A 22,362-nucleotide genomic window follows, 5' to 3' on the forward strand; every position below is an offset into this window, starting at 1 on the left:
GTACAACAACTGATTCAAGACAGGAAGCTAAGTCAGATGGAGCACTCACCAAAACATTTTGGCTTTCTCTGTAGATGAATTCTCAATAGAATATATTAACATTTCATACCTTCCCAACTTTAATCAAAACAGAGGTTAAAGGTATGCAAATCTGCTAAAATAAGCACTAAAGGCTACAGGAAGTTTTTTATACACTGTCAGTGCACAAAGCACCAGAGGGAGTGTTTGATGTGTTATTTGCATTTATCGGCATGTCACTTGCTTATTCTAACTGTTCTGTTCTTGTCACTGTGGATTTTAAGTTTTTGACAGCTAGACAGATGGAGTTCTTTGTTGTCCTTGTTGGAAAGGAACTACTACACACGCATGACTTAAGAAAATAAAACCGCCCAAGGTCATGTAGAGCCCACAGCCTTTTCTGCATGATATCAGATTATCTGAACTCAACACTGATATCAGGAAATTACTTGGAAAAACTTATTCGGGGAGTGCAGATGCTGTGATTTGATTCAACTACTTAAAGTATGTGTTACAAATACAACAGCCATCTTTAATTTAAAAAACAGATACCTGACAGACACACAAAACTAAGGTTAACTGCAACAGGAGACCTGTCATGTACTAATGAAAGGAAGGATTGAAGTACAAATTAAAATGTGAAACCTGAGAAGAACTGAAATCTCATTGGTTAAAAGCGTAATCAAATATAGTCTTGTCCTCTAGAAACCAGCTTTTAAAAGAGTCTCTGTGTAAAGCCCCTTTGCAGGGATGTAACAACATAACAGAGACCAGAAGCACTAAATATGTTCTATAAGAGACACTGATGTTTCTTATTTAAGGAAAATTTAAAGCAAGACAAAGTACAGCACAAGTAAAGCATTCTGAACCACTTTTTAAAAAATAAATTAATTAAAGCCTTTAACAGTCTTAACACTATTTGTTCACTCATAGGCCACAGAGTGTCAGTAGAATCAGGTATCACAGTCCAGAATAAAGTTCAATCAAATGCTGAGTAAAGTTTCAGCAGAAACAGAAAGAGACCAGAAAACTGCATATTCCAGTGTTTCAGGCCAAAGGTGACAAAAATGAAATAGAGCTATGAGTGAGAAAAGAAACACCCATAATACACATCCCACACTACAAGTCAATCCAGAGAATTTACAACACAAACGCAGAAACCTTGGCCCACACATTTACTATCACATTTAATTTCATGTGGCAAAGCAGTCTGTTGGCATGAATCCAAATACAAGATGCAAAAGTATGAAACAGGTTCAGATTCCTCTCTTTGTGGCCAAACCAAACAGAAAGCAGAACAACAAACATCTCTGCACATCTCAACAGGAGATGAGTGTTTTACTTGACTTCTGCGAGATGATTTGGCAGATTGGGCTCCTGCAAAAACAATAACTACAAAAATCCAGGCCACTGCCTAGTTTCACACAAACCTGACCCATGTATAACTGTGCTGCAACATTTTCTGAACTGAACACCTACTGACTGAGCTGCAGGGTATTTAGTTCCTGGTTTTCATAGCGTTTAAAGTCATCAATCTATAAAGTTATCACCACAGCTCTTTGAAGACCAAGAAGTAAATCGCCTAATATTTCAACAAGGATAAACTGCTAATTCTTTGCCATCTCTGTCAAGATAATCATTTCCTTCCTTGCTTGCTGTCCTGCATCTCATGCCTCTTCTTCCCAGTCGCCTGGTAAATCAGCTCCCAAAGCTATGCTGGGAAATACAGAGCTATCATCAAACACACAGACTCATGCTGAAGTCTTTACTTTCAAAACAAGCCTGAGGGGGAACTCTTCTCTGAGCTACGCAAGTTTGATGATCAGACAGAGAGACTTCAGTTCACACACTGGCAGAGATTACTGGAGAGGCAGGCTGAGATAGGGTACAGGCCAGAAAATGAACTGCATTTAGGTACACAGGAGATCACTGTGGAGTGTTGTGTGGAAACTGTGGAGTTAGGAAATGAAGAATACAGCATTTGGGATTGAGGTTAGAGATGAGAGCGTGATAACAACATGGCTGTGTTACACACTGTGGTTTGGATCTGTAGGTGAAACATAACAAGAGCTGGAAATGATGCGATAAGCACGAGGCTCTGTCTTTACAGTTAGGAAGGACTGAGACCTTTTAAAGCCTCTAACACTGAGAATATGGAGCACTGTAGCGATGGAGAAGCAACTGCAGCACCCTGAAGAGGAATAAATGAAAATATCTGAGCCTCTCCCGCAGATCGGAGCGGGTACAATATAACAAAGCTGGAGCTGAGTAAAGGAGGAGATCTACAGGGTGCACATTCCCCACTCTGACCCCGACATTCCTGGAAACGAACCCTAATCTCTACTCACCGCACCTCATCTTTCCACATTTTTCACATACTAGCACATGTCTAGTTCAAAATGAGCACATATCTTTAGTTACAGAACATTAAGAATGGCGCTAATGCTTGTTAAATAAGCTTTGGCTAATTTTCCTAAAACAATAAGACCAACGTTTTTCAGCCTAGATAAAATTCCATACATTTCATCTCATCAAAAACACAATGTAGCTTTTAAGTTGAGACACAAAGCAGCCCCCCCACCCTTCTTTCACGGGGGTCAGCCTTGCATCCCCTCTCTTGCAGCATACTGACCCACTTATTCCGCATGTCCCAACCCCCGCTGCTTTTATTGTGTGAAACAAACTCATCATTCATCAGCAACTGAGGTCCACAATTACTCCCACTCTTTCAGAGTGCAGAGAGAAGAGGGGACGTGACGCGATCAGGAACGGCAGCTCATTAGATTAGTGATGGCTCGTCACTGCAATTAACTAGTATACAGAGGGATTTCGCGTTCCACTTTCCAGCATTCCTGTCCACAAGAGCACCGGTCACCGCAAATATCAGGGCCAACAAAGAGGAAGACACCTAAATAAAGGTAGCACTTCAGTTAGAGGGCAGGGCGAAATATTCAGATGATTTCACAATATTTAATTTTAGCTATGACTGCAAAATGATTTACTTAATGTGTTATTTACATGTTGGCAGGACAGTCTATTTAATCAAAATTTGTATGCCATTACAAATGAATACCAAAAAATTAAAAAAACAAGATTACGGAGATAAAAGAATTATGGTGTTGCTTTGACTTTTGATAAACAAGAAAGGCAAAACCAACTCAGAAAAACTTTTGTCCATTTTGAGCCGCCTTGAAACAAGAGTTACTGTGTTAAACATAGTAATGATCTCCATACTGAGCAATCATGGGTGTGATTTTTTTCTTGATTGGGCAGGCTTACATGCTGATTTGTTTAGATTTTTTTCTCCCTACTTGCATGTTGCCCAGCATAAACATCATATATTAAACTGGTAAAGGGACGCCACTCCTTTAGATGGATACAGTTTCATGTTGTGCATAGTAATCGATACACCAGACTGGAGAAAACATTAATTCAAGGAAAATAAAGGAAACAATCCAACAAGAGGCAGCTTTTATACCTCACAAGAGAAAAAACAATGACCTTATCTTGCCAAATGTTTACAATGCACCTAGGGTAAATCCCTGATGACCTCAGGGGAGCAGTACGTCTGTTTGACAAAAGGAAATGTTCTCATAGAGCCTTGTTACACAGCAATGCTGTAGACCCCCACCAGGCCTCCAGGAAGCTGAGAACAAGGACAAGTTCCACTCTTGAAGATAAACAGGACACACGTGGGTCACAAAAAGCAACCTACTGACAACAATGCATCTTCAGTGCCATTCAAAGCTATTCTTCTCATCTTCTTTTATTTCTGAAACAACAGATGAGGACCCTTCTAACTAGAAAATGCACTTTTTCCATTTACTAGTAATGAATGGCCCATCACTAACACTAATCTCCTAGTAGCGCAAAATAATACTGAATGTTTCAGACTTCTTAAGACTGTTGTGAAGCTTGCCAGAAATCACCATGATGATGATAAAACTTGCCTCTGCGCTACAATAATGACCTTGAATGTAAGGCAATACTTACAAATACAGACAAAAGTTTCTAAATTCTAATTTTAAAAAGTTCTCCTTGTAAGAAGACTAAGCCAGTGAGAAAGACTTCCCATGAAAAATGATGATGAGCGACATTTAAATGTTACATAGTGTTTCGTTTTCATTTTATCAGTTTGCTTTGTTGGCTCAGCTCATGCACAGTGAATTCAAGTGGAGGTCAATTTCCACTTCACTGAAAAGAACAAACAACTCACATCGCACAACTTTAGACTGAATAGATGAATGTTTAATGCTTTAGTACAACATATGCTAAAAGACGAGCTAGCAGCAGTTTTCTACATTTCTATTAAGGCGTAAAGTTGTTTTGAGAAACTACTATTCACCAACATAAATTAAAGAGCATTAGTTTTGAGGGTCAGCGGATTAGAAAAAACAACAAGGCCTTTTTGCTTCCCTTTCATGCTTATCGTGTATTTCTTTTTTTATAGAAATGCAATTACTCTGATTAAAACGACCAAGCTTATCGTTCTGCCTATTTTAAAACCAACTGCCTCGGAATCTGCATACTCAGTGTCACAGCTGTGTAACTACTGAAAGTGTAAATAATGGCACTTCAAAGCAGAGGACCAAACTCTTGAACTTAAAATCCACAGCATACAGGGTTACAGTACCCCTGACTGTGCTTATACCCACACCTCTCTGTAACACTGTCCTGGGGGTGAGATGGCAAATAAGGTGAAAACAGAGAGGGAATCAAAGTAGCGGAGAGTGGAGGAAGGGAACTGAGGGAAACTACATGGGAAGCTGACTACCTGCTTGGCCTCCTCCAAAGATGTCTGCAGCTTGCTTATTTCCTTCTCGTACTGCTCCTTCATTTTATCCAGCTCCTGATCATGAGCGGCCACCTCTTCCTTCAGAGCTCCTTTCAGAGCCGTTAGCTCCCTTTCTCGCCTCCTCAGCACCTCCTCCTGTTCCTCTTTGGCTAGGATAGCTTCCTGCATTTCCACCTTGAGCTGCATCATCTCCTATGGAAAATGCAGACATTTTGACAATTTTAGTCCAGAATTTGCAGAAAAAAAACATCACAGCTTTCAGCAACTATGATGTCAATGTGATCATTTTAGCTACAATGTAAAGAATTTAGGAAATCAGTGACAGGTTAATTGCTATACGGGCTGCGTTTAGGTCTTTTGAATATTATGTGAAACAGGAACTTAAAATTTCTAAAGCTTAAATCTTCTATACTGTTTTATGAATAAAGTTAACTAACCCTTATGCAATGTGTAAAAAAGAAAAATGCAAGAACAATAAAAATGTATTTTGCTTTCTATAACAAGGCCTCACCACCATAAGCATGTCTTTCTCTCCATCAGCAGCAGACTTCTTGGCTGAGTCGAGTTCATCATGCATCTCTGACAGCTGGTCCTGCAGGTCTCTGATCTCTGTCTGGTGTTGCTCCCTTTCCATCTTCACCTGGAAAAGCCTAACAAACCATTCAACATGTCACAGCATGGTACAGGTCCTTTTCATACACTGCACACATGTACAAACATACCCATGCACCTGCGCCTTAATTCATGTACAAATGGCATCAAATGTGGTTGAGCTAAATGTAATGCACACCCGTTAAAATGAATAACTGCATGACTGAAAACCAATAATTTCTAATCTGCTTCTACATCTCTGAGGCAGAGGATGATAAGTGATGTGAGACACCTTAAACAAAAACCACACAGTAATATATTGATAAAGACTGGCCTCAAATGCAACATACTATAATTTTTACAAATTATTTATTTATTTATTTTTTAAAGGTAACATACTGATTCAAGAGTAGACAGCATAAACAGAAATGTCCCTGATTGATTTGCAGCTGGACATAAAAGCTAAATTAATTTTACAGAAAAGAGTCAGTGGAGTAAAGACTTCTTTGGTACTCTTCAAGCTGAAAAGCACAGCTAAGCTGAAGCTGCAGAAAATAAACTGAAGAACAAGGAAATGATAATTAAAGATCCTGGATTCACAGAACAAAACATTATGATAAAAGGCCCAACAGCATGAAATTCTCATGAAGTGTTACACAAATTAAAAACATAAAAACCATTGGCTCAAAGATTGGCAACTTTGCTACAATTTCCTTTTCAACCGTGCAGAGCTCAAAACAAAACAAGGAAGCTATGAATAGCGGCGACACTCTGTACTTGAATGACTGTGAAAACAATTACAAGTAAAGCAGCATGGAACGGGACAGTTAGTGCTGTGATTGAATGGTAAATGAGTCACCAAGCACACAGGAATATGGAGGGTAAAAGATAAACCTAGCAAACTCATGGGGACACAAAGAGTTGTACTATAACACAGAGGTACTGACATGGTAACCACAGTAACTTTTAACAGTCTGGGCCGTTTCAACAACAGATCTCCATTACTGTTACTTAAATCACACTTTGATACACCTGAAAAAAGGAGGCGCTTCACCCACTGGCTTTGAGTATGTTCTCAACTACCCATGTGGGGGCTTCATGGCTAGTGCCACCACATGCACTTCCAGTTTTAATCCCTTCAGGACAAAAAACAACAAAAATCCAGTATGTGTGGGTTATGGGGGTGCATTAGTCCCTATGGCATTGGCAGCTTACACCATGGGAAAGTCACCATCAATACTGAAAGGTATACAGAGGTGTTTGAGCAACATATGCTCCAATCCAGATCACTTTTGGGTTTGTTTATTTTTTTTCCTGAAGTCCTTGCGTATTTCAGCAAGACAATGCTAAACCACATATTGCATCTATTACAACGGCATGGCTTCATAGTAGAAGAGTCCAGGTGCTGAGCCTGCTGCCCTGCAGGTCGAAAGTCCAAATCTTTCACCAACTGAAACATTTGGTGTATCGTGAAATGGAAAATGGACTGCTGAGCAAAAGTTCAAAAACTTGTCTCCTCAGTTCACTGATGTTTTACAGACTGATGTTAAAAGAAGCTACACAGCGGTAAACATGGCCCTGTCCCAACTTTTTAAAGATGTGTTGCTGCCATTTATTAAAAATTACCTTTTTTTTTTTTCATTTCTTAAGGTGAAACATTTTGTCATTTATTTCATCACCGTGTTGGACTGCAGCTGGTGATGGTAGACTTTGATTTGGTGATCCACTGAAAGCTGTGGGATCACTCTTACTAGAACAAGCAGCAGGTGGGGAATCAATAAACTAACAGAGGCTCCACAGGAAAACAAAGTCTACCATCACAAGCTGCAATCCAACACGGTGAGATCAGAGTTCATCTGGAGGATGAGAGACTCACTGGAGAGGCAGCTGACAAAAAAATACCCATTTATTTATTTGAAATTAACTGCTTATAAAATATTTTATTTAATGCGCCACTTGAGGAGGCAATCTGCACCTCCTTTACACTTACTCTTCCACTGTGGTCTGTAGGTCAGCTTCTGTTTTGGCAAGTTTTGCCTTCAGTTGCTTGCACTCTTCCATGCTCTGCTGTAGCTTCTCCTGCAGCTCCTTCAAATCTGCAGCCGTCCTTTTGTCAGCCTGATTTTTCTGTAAGTAAAAATAACAAGGTTATTACAGCTTGTGTGTTTAAGTGGAGACACGCATCTAGTCTTTTACATTTCTTAAACTAAGCTTTAGCATTTGAACTGAACATTTTTATTTATTGTTTGCTGAAAGTAAATTTGAGGATTCAGCATTTTTTGATTACAGGACGTGCTTTAAGTATCGCAAGCAGTGCCATTGATATACCATCAACATATCAATGGCACATATTTTACCCCAAAGTCAATGCCTTGCCAACACTATCCATATTTGATTATTTAACTTCTTATTTAATCCCTTACCTAACAGATCAACAGAATAATGAGTTTTCAAGGGAGTAGCCTATTTGTTGCATTATTCTGTTACCCTTTGTACTAAGCTTAGTCAATGCTACACCCAAACACTAGTCTTTAAATTCAGCTAGTTGAACAGTAATCCTGTAAAGCTCCTTTTCAGCCAAACCCTTGATTAAAGGATATTCTCAAATAACAACAAGTTAAGCAATAAAACCAACATAAACAAGCTGGTCATAGAGACAGTTGCGCTGTGCTTACCATGCTTAGTTCCTCTAGTTGTCTTTTCAGTTCAGACATTTCTTTCTCCAGTTCAGCATTTTGCTCCTGCAGAGCTTTGGTCTGAGCAGCAAGATCCTGAGCCTGGAGAAAACAAACAGTTTAGAGGTGCTTATTTCTTATTAATCCATTACAAATACAAATGGAGACTGGATCTTTGGACAGTAGTACCCTGATAAATTAAATAATCTTCAGGTGACAGTAAACAGCTTTGGTGTTAACATCTCATGAAAGCACACAATATAAAAATGAATTTTAATAATGAAACCAGTCTGGCTCATCTCCCACCCATTTAATGGTAGGCAGACTAAAGAATTAAGCTGGTGCTGCCCTTTTACACCACCCCAATCACCACCAATTTTGATATAAAGATGCATAAAGATGACATCTTGTTTGACATCTCGTTGGCATTTAACACTGTAACTGTAGACTACCACTGTGCACAAGCAGAATGACATAACATGGCCTTACTTTGTTGTCGCCTTGCGCACTTGCAGTGGCCCGAGACTTCAATGTCTGTATCTTCTCAAAGACAAGGTTGACCTTTTTCTTCGTCATCTCGTCATTATCATTGCTCCTGCAGACGTGTGCACACAGACAGTTACGTTAAAACACTCTGCTTATCAAAGGTTCCAAAAACTTTATTTCAGTGTTGTGGTGGCCAGGAGTTAATCCCAGATTGTTCTGGGAAAACAGTAGCTTATTCCCCTCCTTAGAAGGAGAAAGGATCATGCTGCCTGGAAGTGACACCTCACAGCACAAACAGCGCCATTATAGCCATCCAATAAACTGTGAGGCACATGAACACAATCCATATAGGCAGTGTATTTTATTTTCTGGACTACATTGGTATATAAAATGCAGCTATATAAATATATACAGTTCAGTTTTTCTATTATATATTAAAAAATGGCTACAGTGGCTAAGAGATCTCACCATTCCTATTCCAATAGAAATCGTGAGTAAACTTCTGTAGTCAGGTGTAGTTTTTGTTTATTTTAGATGGTAAATGGACCGCCGCTTACACAGTACTTTTCTACCCTACCTGAGAACTCAAAGCACTTTATATAACATGCCTCAGTCACCCATTCACACAACCACTTTTTCCTATGTTTAATTGCTTTTTTTCTAACATTCACACACATTCACACTCTGATGGATCCATCATAGACAAACTTGGGGTTAGCATCTTGCCCAAGGGTTAGTAGATGGCCTGGCTCTGCCTCTTGAGCTACAGCCACCCGCCCAAATAATATAATAATTACTGAAACAAAAGATGGTGATGAGGAAGAAGCTGGGATTTACAGTATTGGGTAGAAGGACAACCACACCCACAAAGTTTCTACTCCAGCCCCATTCTTTTCAAATGTCTTTAAAAACTAACAAACAAACCCATTGTTCTAAACAGTAAAAAACATTAATTTCCTCCAACTTCAACTCCTCCTGAGTTTAAAAAGCAGCTTGGTCCTCTGCGTTGAACAATGCCCATTTCTGAGATCATCAACAGATGTCTGAAAGCCCGAAGATCAGGGGATTTTCTAAACTCACAGAAGAACATTTAATCCTTTAGTTTGGGTGAAAACATAAAATCAACAAAACTGAAGTTGCGCCACTTTCACTTGACAGCAGCGATAGATTATTTCAATAAATGGCGAGACTGACACTGAAAGCCAAACCCCTTAAACCTCCCCTCTCCTCATACACATGATTTTCATTAAACTGTTATAACCCCTGTTGCTGCATGTTTTTCTTCTGGGCCTTGGGAATGTAGTTCAGTTTCAGCCCCTGCACTTCCATCTGTGCTTCCTTTCATTTGTCCTGTGGCTCCTGACCTGTGGCCCGACACACCCAAACAGCTTCCTGTTCGACTTCTACAATACCCCAATTCAATAACACATCCAGAAACTGTAGTGACTGTATTAGAAAACTCTCTCGATGAAATTGTTACTGATGACAGTATTAACTGTTTAACTGCTGAAAAACTCACTGGTATCCATAGCCTAAATGCAAACTCGATGAAATTTTTGCCGAGACAGATCGCCTCATCTACAGAAAAACAGGATTTTAACCATCATTTCACACTACACCAAGAACAAAGCTGACTAAAAGTGGGATTCTGCAAGAAAACAAATTCCAGACAACTGGATCCCTCACAGCCTGGATGGGAGGGTACGAAGAGCACATTCCTTCGTTTTTATCACAAACAGTCCAGCTCAGATAAAAAAGGCACATTAATTTACTTCCACAGAATGGTATCTTCCTTTGTGTGAACAACACTCAGTTCTTGAGTCAAGATGTTTTCACAATATCTGGTCACATTTTGTATGGGATAAAGTTCAGACTTACCCATCTTTAAGGTAACTGAACAAAATCTGTTTTGCTGTCTCTTCATTTGTTTGTTGTGACAGCTCCTGCTGACCTTTCAGGAGATCAGGTGTTGCCTGGATATGTCAGGAAGAGAGAGTGAGATCTTAACAAAATAAAAGAGAGGAACACTTCTCTCATAGATCATATTTTAAACTTATTTTACTTTAAATTAAAACGAAACACAACTTAAAACAAACAAATGTAGGATCCAGTGATAATGGTCTGACATTTTACCTGTACATCCGCCTCTGTCCCGGGCTTTTTGTTTGCTAAAGAAGATGGCCTGGATAATGAGGATGACAGTGAAGATGTTAAAACCTTTTCACTGTCCTCACTCGCTTTACTCTTAAACGGTAGAGAAGAGGACCGAGTCTGAGGGTTTTTGTAACCCTGTATAGAGCCAACAGCTTTAGAGATGGTGTTCTGTGGGGAGCCAGGTGCACTGGTGGCATGAGATCTGGAGTCAACGTGATCTACGAGCCAGGAGTCCTGACTGCCAGTTGATTTCTGCATCCTCAGCTGTGAGGGAAGCAGGACATGCTCCTTGGATGTGCCTCGATGTAGCTCCGTGTAGCTAGAGCTATTTCGCAGGCCGAGGGCACTATCAACACTTCGTGAGCGCTTCCTGTCCTCTGGATTGATCCTGTTTCTGCGCCCCGCCCTGCCTCTGCGCTGAGTGCCATCTTTGCCATCAAACTTCTCAATGAGCTCATCAACACCGGGTATAGGGCCTGTGTCAATATCTCTGCCTGAACCAGGCATAAAAGGGATGTAGCGACGATTCTCGTGACGGTTTATGGTGTCTGCATAAAGGGCCTCCATCTGTTCATCCATTGGCGTCTTAGAGGTGGAAGATGAGGAGGAGTGGCGGGAGCGGGAAGAAGGCTGAAGAATTGGCTCGCTGGAATCAGTCCTGCGCAGGGGAAGGACATCAGGCTCACGATGGGTGTGCTCAAGGCTGGAGGTGGTGCTGCTCCTAGGGCTCGACACAGTGGAGGGCTGAGGCTGGGCTGGAGGAACTGGTTGATGTGGAGTTTTAGAGGTCAGCTTGGGTTGAGCTGGATTCAGGGTGGTAAGAGGAGCTTTGATCTGTGGCTGGGACAGTTGTGACTGTGGCCTGCTCTGAGGCTGAGTGAGCTGTGGCTTCAGCTTAGGAAAGCCTGCCTCATTCACACTTTGGGATGTAGGTTGTCTGTTCTCAAGTGGTGTGGCATCTTTTTTCCGGTCAAGGCTTGATGCCCTACGGTGAGATGCTGCAGATCTTGGGGACCAACTCTGGGGCTGGCTCCCAGTGTCAGGCCTTGCAGGAAGGCTGTTGAAACCCTCAAGGTTCAGGGAGTTGGTCTCTGGATCATACGGCTGTAGTATCTCAGGGTGCTTCTGGAAGTTCAGAAGGGAGGATGGTTTCTTTCCTTGGGATTCTGTGACACCATTTTGGGGACCAGTATAATGCAACATCTTCTGAGTCCTGTACTCCACAAAGGGGCTGTTAGATTCAGCCTCTTTGCCACGTCTAAAGTCATACTCATCGTAGCTGTTGATAAAAGAGTCTTCTGTGTCGACGTAGCCATTACCTCTGGGGTCCATATAAGTCTGGGGACCCCCATCCTGGTTGTTGAGAACCACAAAGGGGTGTCCATCTATACCTTGGACTCGGATGCTGAGACCATATGTTCCAGCTCCATTACTGTGTGGCTTGGAAGGGCGGGATGGCTGAGCGTAGCCCCGCTGTGGTCCACTGCTAGGAATGCCAGACACTCTGTACGACTCCATCAGGAATGCAGAAGGAAAATAAATCCCTCTCCCTGGATCAACTGGCCCACCTCTGCAAGGAGAAGCAGCACTGGATTAGTCAGAGATGAGATGCTACATAATTCAATAACATCACAGATTACTTAGATGTGCATTCAGCCAATAATGAAACTTTATTGTTCTAGCTTTCATTTTCCCTTCTTGTCTCGCATTCCTTCTATTCTACTTCTTTCCCAGGAGAGACCTTTGTGTCAAACTACTCAAGTAATGTGCTCTAACCAAATGAAGACACTGTTCTCCCCTTGTGTTGCCTGTAACATCTCAGAAACCATAATATCCCTCAAGAGATGAGTCAACTCCTGCCACATTCTTTAACAACAGAAACAGCCAGGTACTGTTTAGCGAGGCCTCACAAGTGTGTGACTAACAGGTATGATATAACGAAATGACTGTTTACCGTGCTTGACAAAGACTATGCCTTTCTCTTCACCTGCTAAAAGGTATCATCATGAATATGAATGAGTTAAACCAGGGAAAGATCTCAAAGCTGTCATGTCTAAATAACTTCAGCAGGTGTTGGGTTCAGTTCTCTGTCTGTGTGCACAGACGGCACAGGTGAGCCTTGTAAATGACACTGTTAATTGCAGCCCTGGGAAAAGTCATGAAAAGAGGGCAACAAAATGTTATCGAGCCCTTTTTTGTCACATGCATAATAACTGCAGGTCTGTCATAGCTGACAGATTTGCAGCCAGACCGTGAGAGCGCAGCTGGCAATAAATATCAAACTGTGTACAAATATTAAAAGTGAGCCACCCGGTGTTTTTCAGGGAAGCCAGTGGAGACAAAGCCATCAGCAGCCACCACTGGACAATGGCCTTTCAACGTGTTCCTGTTTGTCTTGCTGATAGCGTCCTTTTCTGATGTTACAATACAAAGATGGACAGAGGTGGGCCTGGAAGGAGGACACTGATAAGACTGACAAGAAAGGGCAAAAGTAGGATGTATCACATAAGTGTGAAATGGGTCAAGACAGACTTATGGACAATAATCATTTAGAAAACATAGTACTATGAGGGGTTTCATGGCAATGCACCTACAAATTTGGCTGTTTTACATGTCTATTTTTCAGGTTTTTCTAATTTGCTAGAAAGTGGATATTGCAGCAAAATGGTGGATTCCTCCCTGGTTTACCTTAACCTCAGATGAACAGAGCCAGCTGAGGTAGTTCAACCATCTGCCTCCTGGATGCCTTACTTTGGAGGTTTTCCAGGCATGCCTAGCTAGGGGAAGACCCTGAGTAAAACGAAGAACTCCTTGGGGAGATTTTACGTGTCCTTTTAAATTGCTCTTAAGTGGGTTGGATCAGTGTAACTACTGTTTAATAATATATGAAATAACACACTTCCTTTGAGATCTTCCAATATTGTACTATTCTACTGCAGTAACTCAAAGAAACCAGTAACGGACTTTGTCCTGTAATTAAAACAGGAATCTTTATTTGATGGAATACTAATAAAAAAACATTTGCTGGTTAATCTGTCTCTTACTTATTTCGGCAATGTCTTTCATTAAGAATAATTTAAAACTTAATTAAAAGAAAGTTAAGTCCTAAATGTATGCCCTCGATCTTTACAGTTTTCACATTCACTGAAGCCAGTGGGCCCAACTAGAGCCTCCAATGGGCCAGTACTGCTATGTTTGATATTCCTGGTATATGTCACACAGCCTAGGAGCATCTCGGGATCCCCCAGGAGGAAATGGATAACACTGCTAAGGAAGAGGAAGTCAGTAATACCCTGCTCAGCCCACTGCCACTGCAACTAACTTCAGATAAGCAGAAGGTGATGGATGGATGGATGGATGGATGGATGGATGGATAGATAAGCCAAAAGAGACATTCATCTCTGGCTACTTTATCTGGCAGGAGATTTTAAACTAAGGCATTTAGCTGAGCTTGAAAAACCACCCTGATCCCCACGTATCTCTTCACTGATCAAATGTGTGAATGCCCACACACACACACACACACACACACACACACACACATCTGCCATATAAGGCATGAAACAACAGCTACCTGGGAAGCATTTAACTTAATGAAACTATATAAAATCTTGCCTTGTAAACAGCCCAAGTTTCTACCAAGAAATACTGCAAGAAACTTTTGTGGGCCACTCCTAGCAAACCACGAAGATGATTCAACTCAACTTTGTTTCCACGAGACTAATGACATGATGTTCCAAGTAGCCAGAATTAGTCAGTTTCACACGCAAAAGGGAGGAGAGAAAGGCTGAGGTAAGGTGTCCTGTCAGGGAGAATGAGACAGCCTGAGACGACACAATAGACCCTTTTATGCTTAGTGTATGTATCTGACACACAAGGGCTCCAAGAAGTGTGTTACTTTTTCATCCCATTGTGTTTTTCACTGCAAAAAGGAGGAAACTCTCAGTGAGCTGCCTCACTGTCCTACACAGGGTCGGTGCTGCCTTCAATGACCCCTGTGCTGTCTTCACCGACTCCGGTGATGCCCAACCAGAGTGCAAGTTAGGATGCAAGCGAGGGTGAAGTGCAAAAAATTGTCTTTTTCTGTGTCAACACCTGTAGCCACTCTCATATCAAAACACTAAATCCAGATGGGACCAAACTCTGGAAAAAGTTGGAAACAAACCTGTCAGTGAGGGTTTAAACGGTGGGAAATTATTATTAAGTTACGTAACATGAATGGGAGTTCACTAATCTCTAGCGGCAGGTACAGTACAAGCAACGTGACCTTACAGGAGCAATTGTAAAAAATAAGTTAGATAAGATTTTAAAAAACAGTTAATTAGATGCAGATCTGAGAACTGAAATCACACAGTAGCTCGTTAGCCAAAGCGAAGAAGCAGCGCTTTGATTTTGACGCAATTTCTCGTTATTTGGCTGCTGAGTGCAACAGGTGGCAGAAACACACCACCATCTTCAAGTTTTACTTCACCTCTTTCTCACCTGCGCCACTCACCTGAAGTAAGCGAGCTGTGTGGGAAAATAAGCGGCCCTTCTATGCATTTAATTTTTTTTCTCCTCCGGCTGAGTTTAACGGCTGTTAAAGAGTCTCGCGCACAGGACAGTTACTGATAGCTAGTTAGTTACTCACCGGCGTCGTTGCTCTCGCTTGCTCACTTATCCCAGGTTTGGAAAAAAGTTTTCTTCGAGCGGTTTTAAAAGCTAAACTCTTTTGCAAAGTGCCCGCGCCACACTTTGCTAACTTATTTGGTCCTGAATTGTTTTCTGAGAGTGAGTGAGAACCGTTTCAGAAGGACGTTCCGACCCTTCGGGCCGCTCCGCCTCCTCAGACAAGCGCACTTTACCCGCCCACCCACTCAAAAGCAGTCCGCTGGTCCTGGAGCAGAGCTCACACAGACTACTACCCGAACTCCCAGGTCCCACTCAGTTTGGACCGACTCGGCTCGGTTCAGTTCGGTTTTTAGAAGCTCCTGCACTAGCGGGGAGTATTGTAGTCAGAGTTGACACCTGACAAATAATTAATTCATTAATTTTTCCTTCTTATTAACTCCTTGTAGTTCAAAAATGTGTTTGACATGTAGTGTAACACAATAAAAGTTCGTACATTTCTATTAATTTCTAAAACAAACTACAAGTTTCGTGACTTAGACTCCTGGGAAAATTTCCCACGTTACATAATTTACGCATAAATCCAATTTGTAAGTGAATGTCTTTAAAAACCGAGAGCGTCATCTAGTGGATAGTAAGCTCACCTGACTGCACCTAAACGCATCACCAGAAAGTCAATAATGAGTATCTCAGAGAGTGAGGGATGCACTCCAGCTTTAAAAGGCATGAGGTAGTTATTATGCTGAGCAGATATGCTAGAAAAATGCTGATGATTGTGGGGAGTGCATACTGTTTGTGTGCAGCCTCTGTAATGGTGAACATGCTCTCAGTGGAGGAAGCCAATGGCACTGTGCAACTATAAACGACAGCAGGATTACAGTCAGTGTCAGTGATCCTGAGGTGCTGTGCTTGATGTTCAGTTTCCATCATAAACAGGCACCTGTAGCAAGCAAGTGTAGCCCCATGCTAGAGAAATATTATTAAACAAGCCACAGAAGAAGCTGCGAATAATAATCATCAAGTTTACTTCTTATTTCTCAGGCTGTTTTAACGTTTATGGAGCAAATGACCTTTAAAACAGTCAAGAGATAATGTAAAGCTGAATATCTCCAGTGTATTTGAAGCTTAAATGCTATTGTACTGAAATGTTTTATGGATATAATCTTCATTATCACTTAAGCAGTGATGCTCTCAATCTAATTTTAGAAAAGCACATGTTTAATATATTTATGAAAGAAATAAATGTTGCAACTTTGAAAGGTACCTGAAACCATATTATGTCAATTTAATATAAAATAAAAACACAGGAACCATGTTTAGTTTAAATATTAATGACGTCTGTCGATCAACTAGATGTGACCAGTACCCATCTAACTGATATTTTCTTTGGGCCTAATCAATGCCATGAACTTCAAATAACAGCTGTCATACAACTCAGAGTGGCATTAAAGTGAGTGCTGCTTAAAGCACCTCCAGCCTCTCTTTTCAGTGCATCCATGCTCCTCCTGAATGGCAGGAGAAAGAAACGGTGCATTCACTTGTCTTTTTGTAGATCTTGCCACTGCAGTGTAAACTTCATTAAACTGGGGGCCTAGCTTCCCCTTCTCCTTTGTAGTGGCCCACTGTTTATATTTTTGTCCGCAGAGACCACGCGGCACCGCAGCCTTTAATCTGAGCCACTGTGTTGGGTTACAGCCGCACACAATGGGAGCTCTGTTCTCCACTGAGGTGCCACAGCTGGGACCTCTGGGCATGCTCAGTGCACACCTCAGTCTTATCCCAATTATACAATAAGGAGGTCTGCAGGCTTTCCAGGAGCAGGTCAGCCCAACTGACCTGTAGCAGCAATTGTGGAGATGCATTTTATTTTTTTGATTTCATCTTTTCACAGTCACCAAGCCAATGTGGGAATTTTATTTTAAATATTTAATTGTTAAATTATTCCTAAAATATCCACATTAAATACAACTCTATTCACAGTTTTTTAAAAACACTTCTGTTTCAAATGCCAGTTTTGGATCCATTAGCGTTCCCAGATATTTATATTCATCAGCCAATCTTTTCCTTGCTGCTATCTAGACTTGGATCTCCATTTAAAAATGTACACACAAATATCTAATGAGCCAATCACTGGTAGTGTGATGGTGTGGGTGATGTTTTCTTTTGGGTACCTCAATCCCAGCTGAGCATCTTTAAACACCATAGCCTACCTGAGTATTGTTGCTGACCATCTCCATCCCTTTGTGACCACACTGTAGCCATCTTCGGATGGTTGCTCCCAGCAGGATAAGGCACCACATCACAAAGCTATGATCATCTGAAACTGTTTTTTAAATATGACAAGGAGTTTGCTGTACTCAAATGGCCTTCCATGGTCACCAGATCTCAATCCAACAGAGCACTTTTGGTATGTGGTGCAACAGGAGATTCTCATCATGATAAGCAGAAACTGTGTGAATCTGTCAAGTCAACATGGACTAAAAACTCTGAGGTTTCCAGCAACTTGTTGAATCTATGCCATGAAAAATTAAGACAGAAGGCAAAAGGAGTCCAACTGGGTTAAAATATCAATTAAAATATCAATACAATACAATAATAATAGGTTAAAATATCAATACTACAGTCTAAATATCAGGAGAGCAAATCAATATGCTTTCAGATGTGTGGCTACATGTTGGTGACCTGGCAAGGTGTACCTAATAAAGTGCCTTGCCCATGCTACTTTTTTGGATTTTGATTTCACTGTGTTACTGACATTCTTGCTTCCCAGTTTGGGTGTGTAGATAACTAACACACCATCAGTGCACATCTGGCAGGTTAAAGTGGGTGCACAAATGTCAGGTAGGTCATTAACACATAGACACACAGGTGAACCTCATCAAGCTTCACCTTGTCTTACAACTCCTCATAAAGATGCTATCCCTGGATTCCTTACTGAGGGAATTTGATACTAAAAAGACAAACTGTGGAAGTTCTTGTGTCTAATTCAATACCGTGGAGCATTTTTATGAGCTTCTTAATATAAAACAAGGACTAGGTATTTTATCCATCACTCGAAACGGCTTCAAAAATGGATCTCCGTGCAGCTGGTGTGGGCAGGAGGAGCAGTATATTATTGCTTTTTGAGTGCATGCAAAAGTAATCTTTGAAATTATTATTGTGCTGTCGTATTTTTTTCTACACTTCATTCCATTATTGACAGATAAGCACTTGCTTTGTGTCTCTGTGAAGTGTCTGAATATCATATCCTGTTCTCCTCACTATGTTGAAATGGTCAAAAAGCCTTGAATCTTAAAGAGCTGAGTTTAGAAAGTGAAACAGAAGACAAGAGGCCTGTTCAGTGCAGCGTGCATCCTGAAAGTAGCAGAGAGGCGGATGATCTTACTGTTAGAGCAGGAGGAGCAGCAGGCTCTTTGGTTGAGATTCAAGGATGTGAGCCAAGGACTTTCTGTCAGCTGGCTCAGCCAGCAGCCATGACAGGAAGTCAGCCTTCAGACATGGTGGTCCCACTCCTACAGAAAACATGCACACCCACGACCACCACCACCAGAGCTCAGCACAGTCACACGCTCCGTTTATCCCTGCGAGGAACGCTGGAAGGCCACTGCGCATCACTGAGCTCACCGCAGACAGAACGGCAGTCAGCACTTTTGTCACCTCAGTCTGACGAATGACTCGAGATCAGACCTCTCAGGACGCGATGAGTGCTCTCCATGCTTACATCTGCACGGAGATAATTCTGTGCAGATGTACGGGCTCTGAGATTTACAGCACAGCAACAATCTTCCAGGTTCAGAGCAGCATTTTCACAACGCTTTTGGGATTCATTAACTTCAGTCACAGCACAAGTAGCAGATTGAGTACGGCAGGTTACAGAGAGAGACACTTCCACCAAAGCCATTTATTAAAAAACATTTTAGGTTCGTGCTTTTCAATATGACTGTGGAAGTTCAATTTCAGTGCTGGGTGGGTCATTTTGAGACATTTTATTCAAATATTATTTAAGGCACAAGGATCTGTCTCTATACTGCATAAATGCACTTGCAAAAAAGAAAAAGTAGGAGCACAGCACATGTACAGTACGCTGCTATCACACTTTATTAAAAATAGAAACATATATTCATAGTACTTTTCATACAGACTACAATGGTCCACTGGTATTACTTTCAAAAAAGAGTTACATACTATAAAACACTCATTTGGCCTAAATCCACTGTAGAAATGTCTCAAAAACAAAATAACAAAAACAATAAGGAAGTCTAAATTAATCCCATTGTTTCAGAGCTCTTCTTTCCTGTGCGTTAAAACACAACAAAGGTTATGGAGAGGTGGAAAAATATAAATATGGAGAGGAAGATGAGCGAAATAAATGCACATACGATCGAGTTTAAAAAAAGATGGCACATTTATTGCAACATAAATGTTATATACATCGTGTTTTTCTGTTTGAAAATGACAGAAAATTCAAATTCTCGTTGCCGCAGTTTTTCAATGTGCATCAACAACACCTTTTATTTGACACAAGAACAAATTTTTTTTTTCCTTTTTTTTTTTCAATCAATCAACAACGGAGACTGAGGAGTACGATGGAGGTCGCGCTTTTAGGAATCTGGAGCTCGTACGGAGCCTTTTTGAAGTACTAAACTACGAGCAGCAGTTCAGCCGTGTTCTTGAGATGCCATTTGTAACTTTTTTGTGATAATGGACAGGTTATGGTAAATAACCGTACATTTTACTATCTAATATAGTAAAATAAAGTAAGAAACTTTTTACTCAAAACTTTTGCTTTCAAAAATCTAGAAAGAGTAATATTTAGAATTCAAGAAATATTCTTACAGTATTATTGTATAAAAGACTAACTACAGTGAAAAATAAGCCAAATGTTTTTTTTTTCTTTTGATTTTCTTTTTTTTTTTCATATATTATACAAGGGAAAGCATCTGGGGATACAGCAAAGTCTAACTTGGCAAACAGAGGAGCAAAGAAATACAGGAAGAACGGGAAGTTTAAAAAGAAAAAGAAAACAAATGAAGGGAAGCGAGCCGGAAGTGACACACATTATACCCTCGAAGTCTGCCGACATAAATACAAGATCAGGAATACTGAAATGATGAACAAGGCCTCATTCAGTCAGAGAACACACCACAACTGATCAGGTCTCTGTTTTTTTGGATTCTTCTTCACTAAAATGAGGTTGTTAAATCGTAAACTCATCATCCTTTATTCTCCATCCATTGTCCCTTTATTGTACAGAATACTCGTTCTGAATGCGGCAGCCTTGTTTAAGGTGTAAATAATGATAGAACGCAATATACAAAGAAATAAATGGAATATAAAGCAAGTCTTAAGACCGAAAAGACTCAAAAAAAGGAGAAACGTAACGCATGCACACGGATAGGGAAAAAGAAATAAAGCCATGACCGATGTCTTGGAACATAAAAAAGAAAAATCCTGCTTTTGTTCATCATCATCATCCTCATTATCATGATCATGCTACAGTTCAATGATCCTCAGAATAATCCATGAAATGTTCAGTCTGCTTTGCCGTACTGAGAATAGCACGGCTTCCATCAAAACATCACTGAAAATAACTTACAGATTTTCTCTGCTGGCTAAAAACCGGAAATTATAATGCTGGACAGAAAGGACTTGTTACAACAAATAAGCATAACTAAATTTTACTCAGGAGTAACTGCGCTTATTAGAATTTAATGTCTTGAGATATTAACAGAAAGAAAATCGATATGTTTGATCAGGCCAGGAGAAACTGTGGTCGTCGTTTTGTGTTGTTTTTTTGTTTTTTTTGCGTGTTTTTCTACTCTTGTTTTTTTGAATGTCTTCATTAGGAGATCTCTGATTAGCTGGTGGCAGAAACAAGAAAATAATAACACATTTTCAAAAGAAAAAAAGCCACTTCTGTGCTGACGCTCGGAGGAAGAATCTGCAAACATACGCCACTGCTTACGTTTAACACTATATGGCAAAGGGAAGAGAGGGCGCTGGAGTCCCCTCTTCCTTTAGTTAAGACACTAAAATATGCAGGGAATGCTAAGGTTTGCAAAAAGTTTGCCCTCTGTATTTTCACTGCTCACTACTGGGAAAAAAACAAACAAAAAAACAACTAAATCTGAGCCTTCAGTGAAGCTACAGTTTGCCGTTTGTGCGTCACCTCCCGTGCTGCTGACGCTATCGTAGCTGGACCTGTTATCTGCCGGTCAGTAGCACAGAGACGGATCTAAACTGCTCAGGAACAAACATAGGTAGTTTTGGTTTCACGTGTGGCCAGTGGCAGAACAAGGAAAACACAAATATAAATAATATATAATTTTTTTTTTTAAATTTATATTTAAAAAACGGGTGCTTTTGTTTTTCAGTGATGATTTTCAGTCGGGTATAAATATCAATCTAAACTGGCCAATAAATTAATCTCTAACAATTTTCCCCCTGATCTCAGACTCAAAGATTTTCCCGGGGTGGAGTGCTCAGGTTTGATGGCGACACTGGCAAACTATAGATCGACTGAAAAGCCGCATGCTTCTCTTTGAATTGACCTAACTTTCCCTTTAGACATACACTTTATAGCTCAATAACATAATAAATAGGAAAAAAACGAAGAAACAGACAAACAAAAACAATTGCTGTTACAATGCATTCGTCAATTTAGTTTAGGCACGAGGCAATTTCCACATACGGTTGGAGGAGATTGCGAAGTCTCTGATTGTTCAGAAGCAACACACTTCTTGCAGACAGTGATATGTGTTGAAGATTTTTTTCTTGTGGGGGAGAAATTTGCAAATGGAATCTGGTCGCAGGGAGCTGGACGCTTGGCTCTACTTCAATCTTAGGATTGGACTGTGTTAGACTCGTCGTTTTGCTTCAAGTGGTCTGTCTCCTCCAATTGGTGTCACAAACTGTGAGTCCTGTCTGTCACTGGGAAGCAAGGTCACCGACTCAGACGGGACAGAAATGATCTGCATCGCTCTGATCTGGAGGAGAGGAAGCAAAGAAAGAGCACTGATCAGAGGTGAGCGAGGC

At 40.8% G+C, this 22,362-nt stretch overlaps 2 protein-coding genes across 8 annotated transcripts in view; both read right to left on the reverse strand.

Moving 5' to 3' along the window:
• The window catches only part of cgnl1 (cingulin-like 1), a 32,854-nt gene extending 17,144 nt beyond the window's left edge, over positions 1-15,710 (reverse strand). Inside the window, exons 1-8 of one of the 3 annotated variants that reach the window (XM_031758019.2) lie at positions 15,350-15,710; positions 10,699-12,289; positions 10,444-10,538; positions 8,569-8,674; positions 8,080-8,181; positions 7,395-7,531; positions 5,325-5,463; positions 4,793-5,005 (exon numbers count right to left, since the gene is read on the reverse strand). In XM_031758019.2, coding sequence (XP_031613879.1) covers positions 4,793-5,005; positions 5,325-5,463; positions 7,395-7,531; positions 8,080-8,181; positions 8,569-8,674; positions 10,444-10,538; positions 10,699-12,237 — 2,331 coding nt within the window. In that variant the 5' untranslated portion in view covers positions 12,238-12,289; positions 15,350-15,710. Of the gene's footprint in view, positions 1-4,792; positions 5,006-5,324; positions 5,464-7,394; positions 7,532-8,079; positions 8,182-8,568; positions 8,675-10,443; positions 10,539-10,698; positions 12,290-15,214; positions 15,305-15,349 lie in introns of those variants that run through there. The other 2 variants (XM_039610845.1, XM_031758018.2) reach the window with 2 other exon arrangements.
• A 3,697-nt stretch (positions 15,711-19,407) lies between these two features.
• The window catches only part of tcf12 (transcription factor 12), an 84,444-nt gene continuing 81,489 nt past the window's right edge, over positions 19,408-22,362 (reverse strand). For all 5 annotated transcript variants that reach the window (XM_039610861.1, XM_031758047.2, XM_031758051.2 and 2 more), the window contains one exon: positions 19,408-22,313. The gene's annotated coding sequence lies outside the window, so the exon portion shown is untranslated. The remainder of the gene's footprint in view (positions 22,314-22,362) is intronic.

This window comes from Oreochromis aureus, linkage group 1 (genome assembly GCF_013358895.1).
Source record: "Oreochromis aureus strain Israel breed Guangdong linkage group 1, ZZ_aureus, whole genome shotgun sequence".
NCBI classification, from domain to species: domain Eukaryota; kingdom Metazoa; phylum Chordata; class Actinopteri; order Cichliformes; family Cichlidae; genus Oreochromis; species Oreochromis aureus.